Source organism: Pseudorasbora parva, chromosome 9 (genome assembly GCF_024679245.1).
Source record: "Pseudorasbora parva isolate DD20220531a chromosome 9, ASM2467924v1, whole genome shotgun sequence".
In the NCBI taxonomy this organism is placed as follows: Eukaryota; Metazoa; Chordata; class Actinopteri; order Cypriniformes; family Gobionidae; genus Pseudorasbora; species Pseudorasbora parva.
This window is the reverse complement of record NC_090180.1, coordinates 32,393,063-32,407,705: the sequence shown is the minus strand read 5'-3', so window position 1 is coordinate 32,407,705 and position 14,643 is coordinate 32,393,063. Positions and strand designations below refer to the sequence as shown.

Sequence of the window (14,643 nt, the reverse complement as noted above, 5' to 3'; positions counted from 1 at the left end):
GTTCATATTACTGTCTTTTCCAGTGGTGCACCGTATCTTTACTTTGATTCTGTAATTAACTGTAAATATATGCAAGTATTTTTCAGAGTATTTTTAATTTTGGAAACTACATTCCGAATTATGATACTTTTTACTTCACTAAATTTCATTTTAAAAAAAGTGGTTTCATACTGAAGCTGAATCTTTTAAATCAGTTCACAAATGCAAATTGAACTATGTCAACAGCTCCCTGATTCATTTCTCTGGCCAAAGCGTGTCTCCAGTTAACACCTGGCTCTTGAGTGTTCTTGCAACTGATACTTATGCCAAATTTAAGCATTGATTATTACACATGTGAGTTCACATTTGGGTCATAGCATTCAGTTGTTTGTGAACTGAATCTGATTTAAAGGAATTGTCTTGTTTGAATGTTCTGCACATGACAACATTTGTGTAGGATGTTTTTGGTTTGGCTAATTTCTTTGGTTTGGAAAAAAAACAACATTGGAAAAACGTTCCTGTCATGGTCAAAGTGACTGATAGTGTTAGAGCAAATATGAGAGAAAAACACATTTCTGAAACAAATATATCATTTTAGGTTGCTACAAATGTTTGAGCTGTTGTGACTAGTGTGTCATGAAACTCGAGCCCTGACCTGAGCGCTTCAGGATTAAAAGTGGTTGGTGTTTTTTCCAATCAGTCTATGTTGAAATATAAATAACACTATTTAAAATAACACAAATTAGAACCTTATGCGTCTTCCCCACTGCTGTAGAAGTTTCAAATTATATAAGTAATATGTGGCATTTTTCCTAAAATATTAACAGATTTTGTACCATGTGGGACATGTTGTATATTTAAATACTAATAATTCATAATGTCACACTGAGCTCTAACCTATTTAAGCTCATTTCTATCTGCATGACTGGCACATTAAACCCCTCTCCCGTCTAATATATATATTTTGCAAAAGAGTTCGTAAAAATTACAAAAAAAATATGAATAATACATTTCAAAAGAAGTGACAGAAACACTCTCCTATATGCAACTGGCCAACTTCCAACAGTTTCATTTCATTTTCTTTATTATGGTTTTATTAATATTTTAAAAAAGCTTTTATTTTTAATTAATGTGCTTTTTGTCATTTTTCTTTTTTAGCGTTGCTATTGAGGTGTAATTTATTTTCATTTCAGTTTTAATTTGAACTCGTTCTATTTCTTCCCCAGTTATTTTCAATAATTGTAGTGCTTCGGCTTAAACTTATTTTAGTTTCTTGCCATGGCAGCATTTCTAATTTTCATTTAGTGTAAGTTTTTTGACTAATATTTATATTGGCCCAAGTACTTTTTCTGAAGGCAAGGATTCCTTGAACAGCAGCAAAATTTACCGTCCAAAGTGCTTAGAAGAAACAAACTTTAAAAAGACAACCCCCCTCCCTCCATTCCATCCTAATTCTAAAATACAGTACAATACATTAAGCCCTGTGTATTGGATTATGGGCACTTAAGAGCAGTTTGCACGTTTTCCTTTTCTTCTGAAGACACTTGGTGGTCAGTAATAAGGGAACAGAATCACAAAAAACGACAAGTAGGCTCAAGAAGTCCCTGCTGGGTCTACTGTGGGACTTTTCTAAAGATGACACCATCCTTTTCTCCTTTCCACCCATTTGTCTCTGGGAGAAATCCCCTGTGGAGACTGGAGTCTGGGACACAATGGGGGTTGGTCGAGGGGGAGTGTGTTGGATTTGCATGCAGCTGTTTGCTGTTCCGAAAGCTACAAAGGCCAATAAAATTTGCATTAATAGAGGGTGACAGGCAGCACCCAATGCCCAGGAATCCTGCTGGAATCACTCGCTCGCTTGCTAGCCGCTTTGGTTTTCTGCCCATATGGTGACTGAGCTGGGATCCTTCCTTGAAGAAAGCTGGAAAGGACTGAAAATGTTAACTACAAAACGGCAAGCTGAGACATTTGGATGACTTGCACATGTCAGTGTTAGTTTGTTACTGGTTTGTCTAGATAACTGGAATGATGTGTTTTGACACACCTATTACCCCGAAATCTCAGAATTCAAATGACCCGCCTTGTAAGACTTTCGGTTGAGTTTCTAAATTGCGATTAGTCTATAGTGTAACATTAAGTTTCAAGGATGTTGATATGATGCAACCAAAAATATTTGGGTGAAATCATTGACCAAAAGAGTAATGTTTTATATAATGCGCTTCTCCAATGCTGTGTTTTAACGGTCAATGTGTATTTCATGGCCATTCCCTAGCCTCCGACCAATAGGCAATATAAACATTTAGGCCCACCCAATATCCTCCCAAATGGTAGCTGCGTATATTTCTGTCATTGTCAGGTGGAGACCTCAGATGCCCAAAACCACCACTTTTCAGGAAATAGGACACTGTGTTGATATTGTGGCTGTATATGGTCAGACACCAAGGGGGTAATCTAGCACCCGGAAAGCGTGCCACCCATAGGGGCGGCCATTACTAACCAAGTCATCACCTGCTGTTAGCATTCCATTGACTCCCATTCATTTTGGCGTCATTGACAGCGAATTACTTTACATCTGAGGCGTTTAAAGACTCCATTTGTCCATTGTTTTTTTCTAAAGAAACACAATAAAGTATAAAAGGCTCCATTACCTTGTATCTTACACTATCGCCCCATAGAAGCTGTTTTTGTAAAAATAGGCTAACGATTGCGTCATAACCAACGCGACACTGTTGTACAGTAGAGAAATTACTGTTAAAACAGGAGGAGACGCTCGCAGGCAATCTTTTACTGTCTATGAGACAGTCGGGGGGACGTGGAGACATAAAGTCAAAGGAGAAGAATGGGGAGATGCCCATAATGAGCCAAAAGCAACGGGACAAAACATTTAAACAACGTGATTCAGATTTCACTTTCACAACTAGAAGACTTACAACTGTCAGACAGGTTGCTTACGTCTCATCTACATCGTCAAGCTCAGTCTGAGGCTGCGCAGTACGCTCAGCCATCAGGAAGTGAGTGCTTCTAATTGACTTCACTATTCACTGTTGAAGTCTATTGGGTCGCTTGGTCCATTTTTTTTAATGTCTATGTCAGACACTTGCTTGTGTTATTGTATTAACATTTCACCAAAATCAAGCTCAAAGTTTGACCAGTGAATGTCAAACATGCTAGCCTGACAAGCCAGACCCACATCAAGATGTTTGGTCTGGAAACTCACCATTGACAGGGCTCAATCCGAGGGGCGGTATAAACGGTTGTCTTTCAAACTCCCTCTGCACGCGATAGGATAGCGCTACAACCAACCAGAGCAACGAAGGTGAAACAGAGCTTGTTGATAGATTAAACATTCGCTGTATCCGGTCGGCTAAACTCAGAACACATCTTCCCTTTTTAAGAATGACTTCAGTGCCGTTCTTTGTTCTTTTCTCAGAGAAAAGCTTAACTCCAAGTCTTCCAGAATCGCGGTCAAAGCTGATTTTGAAAGACCGCCGGCGTTCGCCAGTTTCTGTGTTTACTAGAAGCACGCAAACGCAACTCGGCCGTTGTCATTATGGCCCCGCCCACCGACTCTAAACACGATGGGATTGGCCCGGCAAGAGTTAGGGGAATATAGCTCAGAATGGTATTGAGAGTTGCTAGACGACACTCGCGGGCAGATTAAATTTGCTGCCGCTAGGGTGCGTCTAGATTTCTAGGCTACAGACATGCATGTTTTGTCTGTCATTTAAAATAGATGATGATGTTTTCATCAACTTACAAGTTATAAAGTTTATTGCTATGTGGGGGCTTAGTTTTTCTGTAATTTTTCCAAAATCTCGTTATAAAAGATGAAGTGCCTCAAACAGGCTGTGTGACTGTGACTTGATGTCATTGATGTCAAATGCTAGACTAAATCATATTTCTCTGCTCCACAAATACATATAACGTTAGCATATATATGTGTGTGTATATATATATATATATATATATATATATATATATATATATATATATATATATATATATATATATATATATATATATATATAAATAATATATGTGTGTGTAGAGAGAGAGAGAGAGAGAGGTGTTTTTGAGTAGCTGAGGCAGGCAGAGTTATGAGGTTTGACTGACAGTTTGAGGAGCCAATGGAAATACAAGGATTAGGTAAAAGCTCTTTTTATTGCGTTTCACTGGTTACATTTTTGCAAAACCCACAGACAAACGTAAAGGGTGACCTGATAGTAAAAATTTATGGAAAAGAAAAGATGAAATATTGATACACCATATACACCATCTCTCTCTCTCACTCTCTCTCTCACTCTCTCTCTCTCTCTCTCTCTCTCTCTCTCTCTCTCTCTCTCTCTCTCTCTCTCTCTCTCTCACTCACTCACTCACTCACTCACTCACTCACTCACTCACTCACTCACTCACTCACTCACTCACTCACTCACTCACTCACTCACTCACTCACTCACTCACTCACTTTAATCCCAAGATTAGAGCAATCTTTTATTCAATGCTGTTTTCACTTGATGTGTAAACAAATCTCATCTAAACATATTTTGTCGCACCTGCTGTCCGATGATCACAAGAAGCTTTGGGCTTTGTTAGGGCTTTGTCCAAATTAGATTTTTGGCACTCTTTAAAGTGACGGATGTCTGTCGCGACCTCAGCTGAATCGATCATCTCTTCCTCTTTACTGCTAGTTACAGCAGCAAATAAACATGAATGAACATCAGATGGGAATGTTGACAGATGCAGGACAACATTACTGAAATCAGTCATGTCTCATGTAATCGCTCAATCAATGTTTCAACCGCGGAAAGACATCAATAAAACAGCTTGTAACTGATATGTCACGCAACGTTATATTTACCTCAACAATGCTTTTGTAATTTTTATTTTGTTAGCTACAAAAAAAACTCTGGAGTGGCATTTTGCTGTGTTTATGTACAACTCTGTACAACAAGTTTTTGAATATTTTAGGGATGCACCAAAAAATATAATAGTTTTTTGGTTTTTGGCCAAAAGAGAAAAACAGCCTAATGTACAATGCTCAGGTTTCACTCTCTGATGATAATAGCTTTCTTTCAAAAATAAATCTGTCAAATCTGTTTCTGTTGCCTAAGCAAATGCCTCACTCTTCTCCACAGTGGTACTTACTGTAATTTAAATGATCCTAATAGTTCCAACATAATTGAATATTAAACGCTATAAAACACAATAGTCTCCCCCTTTCTCATCTTGCTCAAAAATACATCAAATAAGACTTTTACATATAAAATAACATTTACTCTCTCTCGTTTTAGCCATACGCAAAGCATGCTGGGAACTAAGCCTCATCCAGTTTGCAACAATGCAACACAAATCATTCTTGTAAGACAACACAAATGGATTAAAGGTGCCCTAGAATGATTTGAAACAATATGTTAAATTGTTCTCTGATATCTACATAGAGGGTATGTGGCTTATTTAAGGTAAAAAATTGTCCAGATACAGTTTTACAGGTCCATTTACAACCCTATAAATTGTCCCTATGATGTAATGCTCTGTTTTCGCCTTATTTGGAAGTGTCATGAATATTAATGCAGAGTTCTGCTCTGATTGGCTGTTTCACTGCACAGCTCAATGACAGCTAACACATCTATACCATCCTTCATGACGATGATTTTACAATGATATCTTCTTAACTTTGTTAACTAGGCGATCAGCGGCGCTCAGCGCTCATTCACCCCGGTGAGAGCAACATTAACTCGGCTTGTCTTTCTGATGACTGCCGCTGCCTGGCAGAAGCCCCTCCCATGACGCAAATTTGCGTCTGTTGTGAATGAAGCGAATAGATTCAAAATGTTTACGCGTCCAACTTCGCGCGAATAGCACTATTTGTTCGCATCTGGTGTGAACGCAGCATAACTGCGTGTGCTAAACCGGAACTGAGAGACCGTCAACGGGGAAATATCGAGTGTCATGGCGACGCCCACTAAGACTTGCAGGAAATTTGTGGATAGTGTTTGCATGTGTCTTACAAATAAATACACAATAAGCTCATGGAACAAACTTGCCAATCATCTTGATGGATGACGCAGAGGAAACTCTGACCAATAAGAGGACGGCTGTACTCGCATGTGACTTATGTCAACACATTTTGTTACGCTTTAAAAAGGTTGTCTTTTAAAAGCGAATCGAACCAAGAGGGAAATGCAACATTGTAAAAAATTAAGTCAATTTGTAGGTGTGAAAACATGCTAATAATAATAATAATAATTTTAATTTCAAAGCGTTTTTTTATTGGCTTGTGTTTTTTAAACACAGTATCATTACTTAATAATTCAAAATTATTAAAAAGGATTTTTAGTTTCGGTCCAGAATTTTAGTTATGATTCATTAAATACATTTCAATAAATTAATATTATATAAAGTATTTAAATTCAGATTCTGTGTTTTTATTGTGGTGCTTCTCTTCTTGGTAGATTTGTATGTAATTGAGATTAGTCTAACAGAAATTAGGTTGTGCAAAAGCGTTGCGAGACAAAATTGACGGAGTTGAGCCCCACAGCAAACTCCAGGAGGATGCATAAGAAAATGACTTTTCCAGCCACTGACCAGAATTCCTGATACAGTTCTGTGTCAGCAAGAAGAATGAGTTTACAGCCAATTGCAGCCCAGGTAGAACGGTTGTCATGGCAATGCAATCGAACATTCCATGTAATATATCATTTATGGCTTAGGACACCCCCTTAACATGATTTAATTGTACAGAAAGAGCGAGATAAAGCAGCACATGCGTTGGCAGGCTTTTTCAGGGCGACTGTTGCTGCCTTTCTCTCTGATGTAAATCTTGGCTGCTGCTGGCAGCGTTTTGCTGAGACAAAGGTGAGTTTGAAAAACTAGGCTGATACTTGGAAATAAATAGTTACTCTAGAGAGCTGGAGAGGGACAACATATTTCAGACAACAACATAAAGCAGGAAAGCAACATTGAAACCCTGCTTACTTTGCACTATTCACCTGCGCATGGCTTTCCAAAGAACAACTAACTTTCTCTTCATCTGAATTGGCACATATGCGGATATAATCAAGGCCCCGCGGGCTAACATTCAAATCCCAAAGGACACACATTCCTGCCCTACATCATTTTCATATGTCGTTTTGCTCAGAAATGCATGACATTAGTCAGGGATATTGAACAGTCAGCCGGTCATTTAGCCAAACAAACCCTAAGGCTGAACAGGCTTGCCAAGATGCTCGAACCAGCAGTGCCACAACATATACACAGTGGCTCAGAGTCGGCTCTGCATTCAACGCTTGATTATACTGGAATTTAACATCGAAAACTGGCACGCCAACAAACACCAACACATTCTCTTGAAAGTGCCAGGTGAAATATCTCATGCATGTTTTTAGAATATTTATAGTCGTGCATTGTTTTTTTCCCTAAAGCAGAGTGTAGTTGGATATGTGCCGTTAGTATGCAACTATGGCGGAAGCTGCAGAGGAGCTTATGGCTGAAAGAGGAGCTACCGCTACAATCTGGAACCTGCACACACAGACATATTTTTACTCGCTGAGCATTTGGACTGAGCGCTTGAGAGATTCACTCTTTGTCAAGCGACCCGTAAAGCGCGCTATTTAAGTTCATCTCAATGAATGCTCTGTGTATTTGACACAATATGTATTTGACACACTGTTTGACGATGTGCTTGTAGTTCTCGATGACTTTCTTAAAGGGTTCCGTTCCAGTATATTACCGTTTTATTATGGAATATCCCACAATATCACAATGTTTTGTCCATGTTTTGAATAAATCTTGGTTGTGTAGCTTGTCAAAAATGTTAAAAGCAAGTTATTTGTTTATATAATACATTAAAAACAGTAAATAAGTTACTTATAATATTTTTTTATTAAATGTAGTGCTGTTAAAATTAGTGCGTTAACGTATACAATAATTTTTTTTTCAATGCGGCATGTTAACAACATTTAACGCAATTAACGCAGCATCCAATTTTTCTGTAATCCTTTGGCTAGCGTTAAATTATATGATTATTATACACAGAAACATTTTGTTAAGTATTCTCATAAGAGCAGTCTTAATTTAGTTAAATGAACTTAGAGTTGAGGGAAAATTAGATATGTGTCGTGTTCTGCAGCGGCCGTTCTTATAGTCACAGCAGCCTTCTAAACCAGTTGCTGTGTTTCTTATCAAAGAACAAAGGTGACAGAGAAAATTGTAGCTTTAACTCTTTAACTCCTCGCCAAACACGGAATTTTCCGTTATTTGTGAGAAAACACTTCCCTGCCAAATACGGAATTTTCAGTGTTTTCGCTGTTAGACGCTAGGGCGGCGCTGTTACGCATCTCCTGAATAAATGCAGAATCTCCTGATCAAAACACAAGTGAGGAAGACGCAGTAAAACAAGTGATCGTATGCAAGTGAATGCATATGTAAAATAATGTGATCATCAACATTAAACACCATATTTGTCAAAACTGCCTAATGTTACTGACTGAAATGTGGACCCAGGACGAGCTACAGGACTGTGAAGCATTAGGAGTGTTGATGGACGTGATCTACTCCATCTGTTTGATCATCACTCTGAATCTGATCTGGATACATTCTTTCACAAAAACTTGAAATAATAAAAGGAAAAAATGAATAATTCCTTAATAAAAAAGGAATGCATGAAGCTAGAATACATTTTTTTAAGAAGAGGGTCAGCGCTTTCTTTTGGTATATTGCATGCTCAGATATTCATAAAAAAATATTCTATGGGTTATTACATTTTTGTGAAAATAGTCAAAAAAAACCTGGCAGTGGCTGGCAACTTGTTTATAAAACGCTGGCGGGGAAAGAGATAGTTTAGTTTATTCATTTATTATAATGTGGACAGTCCCTTTTTTATAAAGAGAGCAGCTTTAGCCTCTACGGCTAATTTCCAGCTGTAGTCCCCAGCCAGTTGTTAATAGGCATTCATCAGGTAAAATAAATTACAATTATATTTAAAACGGGGCTAAACAAGAGAGTGTAAAACGTACAAATATTTGACACACACACTTGAGGCAAACACAAACAAACAAGCATCATTTGCAAAGACATAAAAGCAGTTCGTGCAAGTTTTAATCTATATTTAGATCATAAATTATGCAGTTAAGATTTTAAAGTGTTTGATAACTTTACTCAATTTCTGTATATTGATTATATATGAAGGCTTAAGGTAAATATGACATTATAATGGGTTTATGTGAAGATTGTTTTAAGTTAATTTATAGCTTTCAGTTATACTGTAATGTTGAATGTCTATCATTAATATTTTCATTGAGACATCAGTATCAGTGATACTGGCCTTCATTCATAAAAAAGATGCCATTACACCTAATATTAAAAACATACGGTCTTTAAGTTGTTTAAGTTGGAGGGAAACTGTGAAATTATTACTATTAAAACTATTAAAAACTGTTACTGAAAAACTAAAAAAATAAATTAAAAAAAAAGTTTTAACACACAAATGTTTTTATTATCAGTTTAACTGAGCATATTTTCTAAAAAATATGATGTAAATATGTAACTTTAATATAACAACAAAACATGCTCCATTTACCTCAGATGAAATGCAGTGTAAATATTGACCTTAGTGAGTTTGCGAGTGCATGACTGAGCCATGCTCTCATGGCATTATGAGGAAGTGTCATGAAAGCATCAGTGTGAGCGAGACTAACTGAGGAACAGAGAGCAGAAAACACAGCTGGAGCTCTTGACATCAAGTGTTACTGTGATCAGTGGGTTTGGTCATGATGTTATCTCGCTCACTTTGATCACAAGCGTGCTCATGGTCCAGATTAATTTTTTAATAGGGTTAGTGTTAAAAAAAATACTTTTTTATAGACACACAAATGGACAGCTGGATATTCTCTGTATTCTATCCCCTATATAGTGCACTGTCTGAATAGTTTCCTATCCCCTATATAGTGCACTGTCTGACCGTTCCCTATCCCCTATATAGTGCACTGTCTGACCGTTCCCTATCCCCTATATAGTGCACTGTCTGATCGTTCTCTATCCCCTATATAGTGCACTGTCTGAATCGTTTCCTATCCCCTATATGGTGCACTGTCTGACCGTTCCCTATCCCCTATATAGTGCACTGTCTGATCGTTCTCTATCCCCTATATAGTGCACTGTCTGAATCGTTTCCTATCCCCTATATAGTGCACTGTCTGATCGTTCCCTATCCCCTATATGGTGCGCTGTCTGATCGTTCCCTCTCCCCTATATAGTGCGCTGTCTGACCGTTCCCTATCCCCTATATAGTGCGCTGTCTGATCGTTCCCTATCCCCTATATAGTGCAGTCTGATCGTTCCCTATCCACTATATAGTGCGCTGTCTGATCGTTCCCTATCCACTATATAGTGCGCTGTCTGAATCGTTTCCTATACCCTATATAGTGCGCTGTCTGATCGTTCCCTATCCACTATATAGTGCGCTGTCTGAATCGTTTCCTATACCCTATATAGTGCGCTGTCTGATCGTTCCCTATCCACTATATAGTGCGCTGTCTGAATCGTTTCCTATCTTCTATATTGCGCACTGTCTGATCATTCCCTATGCCCTATATAGTGCACTGTCTGATCGTTCTCTATCCCCTATATAGTGCACTGTCTGATTGTTCTCTATCCCCTATATAGTGCACTCTGATCGTTCTCTATCTCCTATATAGTGCACTGTCTGATCGTTCTCTATCCCCTATATAGTGCACTCGGATCGTTCTCTATCCCCTATATAGTGCACTGTCTGATCGTTCTCTATCCCCTATATAGTGCACTGTCTGATTGTTCTCTATCCCCTATTTAGTGCACTCTAATCGTTCTCTATCCCCTATATAGTGCACTGTCTGATCGTTCTCTATCCCCTATATAGTGCACTCTGATCGTTCTCTATCTCCTATATAGTGCACTGTCTGATCGTTCTCTATCCCCTATATAGTGCACTGTCTGATCGTTCTCTATCCCCTATATAGTGCACTCTGATCGTTCTCTATCTCCTATATAGTGCACTGTCTGATCGTTCTCTATCCCCTATATAGTGCACTCTGATCGTTCTCTATCTCCTATATAGAGCACTGTCTGATCGTTCTCTGTCTCCTATATAGTGCACTGTCTGATCGTTCTCTATCCCCTATATAGTGCACTCTGATCGTTCTCTATCTCCTATATAGTGCACTGTCTGATCGTTCTCTATCCCCTATATAGTGCACTCTGATCGTTCTCTATCTCCTATTTAGAGCACTGTCTGATTGTTCTCTATCCCCTAGTGCACTATACCATTCACCATGTAGAATACAATAAATGAACAATTGACTCAGCTGGAGCTTGAGTCTCTATTTATAATTTAGGGGACAGGGCTTCAGATTCTAGAGAGCATTTCATTGGACAGAGAAGCTGAAGTGCAGAGTGATGTCATCAAAATCTGTGATCCATATTGGAGTAAGTGACGGACTGTAAGTTTTGAAGCCTTAAATGTTCTAAATTTGAATTTTGCCATTGTTTTGGAGCTTATAGATAACAGTAAGGCTAACATATTCATACTAAAAGACCAAAAACTTTGATATCATGGGGACTTTAAATTACAACTGCACAATTCATGAAAAAAACTAAAAAATAGACTGACTAATTGTACAAGGTGTCAATTGCATAGCATTCTGTCTAGATCCACTTTTGCTTTGTAATATTTTCAGTGTTGAGATCTGTAATGGATGAATGTGCACAGGATGAATGAAGGGAACTCAGAGCAGGGTTTCACTGACTGCCTGGTGAGTGTGGATGTGATGTGAGGGAGAAACGGAAACCCTGGAGTGGATCCGGAGCAGCACATATAACACTCTGCCTGTTAGAGCCGCCTCTCTGTCTGTGAGGGCAAAGGAACAGCGGCTCCTCCGCAAAATAAATCAAATCTCACTTCGGCCGTCAGAATTTATGTTCTCTTGCACACTGCTTCTGTTTTTTTTCTCTCTTTAAGAAATGCAATGAAAGCCTTGAATAATTTTATTATTTAATAGTAATATGCTGTGTTTCTGTTGGGTGGGTAGTGTTTTACTGTATATTTGAAGTATAAGCAGTGTGATGGGATGAATGCTGTATATGGCAAAACAAATACAGAGTAATAAAACTAAGGAAAACATAATTTTGTGTGATTTCAGATTATTTTTCATTCATGTTTAAGTTTTGTGCAATGTACTTTTTAATGTGTTAATTTTGACAGCAAATTTGGATTTAATTATAGTCATCTGAATTGTTTTAGTCAACTGAAATGCTATCGTTTCTTATCCCCTATTTAGTCCGCTGTCTGATCATTCTCTGTCCCCCTATATAGTGCACTGTCTGAATCGTTACCTATTACCTGGGGTTCAGGTCAGGAGAGTTGGCAGGCCAAATGAGCACAGTAATACCATGGTCAGTAAACCATTTACCAGTGGTTTTGGCACTGTGAGCAGGTGCCAGGTCGTGCTGAAAAACCAAATCGTCATCTCCATAAAGCTTTTCAGCAGATGGAAGCATGAAGTGCTCCAAAATCTCCTGATAGCTAGCTGCATTGACCCTGCCCTTGATAAAACACAGTGGACCAACACCAGCAGCTGACATGGCACCCCAGACACTGGACTTCAGGCATTTTGGCATTTCCTTCTCCCCAGTCTTCCTCCAGACTCTGGCACCTTGATTTCCGAATGACATGCAAAATTTGCTTTCATCCAAAAAAAGTACTTTGGACCACTGAGCAACTGTCCAGTGCTGCTTCTCTGTAGCCCAAAGTGGCTTGACCTGGGGAATACGGCACCTGTAGCCCATTTCCTGCACACGCCTGTGCACGGTGGCTCTGGATGTTTCTACTCCAGACTCAGTCCATTGCTTCCGCAGGTCCCCCAAGATCTGGAATCGGTCCTTCTCCACAATCTTCCTCAGGGTCCGGTCACCTCTTCTCATTGTGCAGCGTTTTTTGCCACACTTTTTCCTTCTCACAGACTTCCCACGGAGGTGCCTTGATACAGCACTCTGGGAACAGCCTATTCGTTCAGAAATTTCTTTCTGTGTCTTACCCTCTCGCTTGAGGGTGTCAATGATGGCCTTCTGGACAGCAGTCAGGTCGGCAGTCTTACCCATGATTGCGGTTTTGAGTAATGAACCAGGCTGGGAGTTTTTAAAAGCCTCAGGAATCTTTTGCAGGTGTTTAGAGTTAATTAGTTGATTCAGATGATTAGGTTAAAAGCTCGTTTAGAGAACCTTTTCATGATATGCTAATTTTTTGAGATAGGAATTTTGGGTTTGAGCTGTATGCCAAAATCATCTGTATTAAAACAATAAAAGACCTGAAATATTTCAGTTGGTATACAATGAATCTAAAATATATGAAAATTAATTATTCTTATTATGTTTAATTATTATCATTACGTTATGGAAAATAATGAACTTTTATCACATATGCTCATTTTTTTGAGAAGGACCTGTAAATATCTGAAATATGGAATGCCAACAGAAAACACCTCTTTATATTTTTATATTTTGGTCAGTAATATCTAATCTTCCTCCCACACTTCACAACGTTCCCTGCATCTTAGCGAAGTATGACCAACCATATGGTCATAACCATAACTCCTACATGCGCTCTATATTTATATCATATTGTATGATGTCTTTTGAGAGGACACAAAACAAGCCAACATGTAATTTTAAGGTCCCATTTTATATTAGGTGGGCTTAACTAGTATGTACTTGCATTAAAAAATAAGAACAATTTACTTATTGTATTGCAAAACGGCAGTGTCATCATAAATGTAAAAATTAATTACAGATGTAATAACATGCAGGTCATTTTTAAAATGTAAGTACAATGTAAAAACATGCATGTACACAATAAGTGCATTGCATCAAATGATTCATTTAAATGATAGTACATAGTAACTAAGGCCACCTAAAGTGGGTCCAATTTTTATACTGGGTAAATGAATGTTTTTAATGCATTAATAACAATCAAGAAACGCTTCTGCAATTTTTTGACATGTTGTCCGTGGCCCAGAAGACGGACCCTTCTACGTCGTATGGGACTCGTGCTGATGCAATTTAGCAATATTGTTGGGTCAGTAGATGTAATACATGCTAAAAGTGCAGTGTGTCATTTTAGAAATGACACCAAGCCTAGTTATTACTTCATGTTAGTAAACAGCTGACGAATTAGATATGAAAATAAGTGGACTTGTGGTTAAAATGAAATGGCATTTGCTCTTTATATTACACCTGATAAATATCCAGCACTTAACAGAATGCTTTGTGGTTTAATGAATGCGAAAATATCAACATGAGGAAGCATTAGTTGCACACTATTGTTTTAGACAATGACAATGTTTTGTGTGTGTTTTACCCAGCGGATCTGTAATCTTCCTCTCTTTCCTCTCTAGCCTTCAGTCGTGCAGCACTGCCGTTTGGTCTGGTACGCAGAGAGCTGTCCTGCGAGGGATACCCTATTGATCTCCGCTGCCCAGGAAGTGATGTCATCATGATCGAAACCGCCAACTACGGCCGCACAGACAACAAGATATGCGACGCTGACCCGTTCCAGATGGACAACACTAATTGCTACCTCCCGGATGCCTATAAAATCGTATCTCAGAGGTAACGTTAGTGTGCCAAGCATTGCCT

General features: G+C 38.5%; 1 protein-coding gene across 11 annotated transcripts in view; it reads left to right on the top strand.

The window, feature by feature from the left end:
* LOC137088889 (adhesion G protein-coupled receptor L2-like) overlaps nt 1–14,643 on the top strand; it is a 161,441-nt gene that overhangs the window by 35,475 nt on the left and 111,323 nt on the right. For all 11 annotated transcript variants that reach the window (XM_067452259.1, XM_067452263.1, XM_067452264.1 and 8 more), the window contains exon 3: nt 14,403–14,616. In XM_067452259.1, coding sequence (XP_067308360.1) covers nt 14,403–14,616 — 214 coding nt within the window. The remainder of the gene's footprint in view (nt 1–14,402; nt 14,617–14,643) is intronic.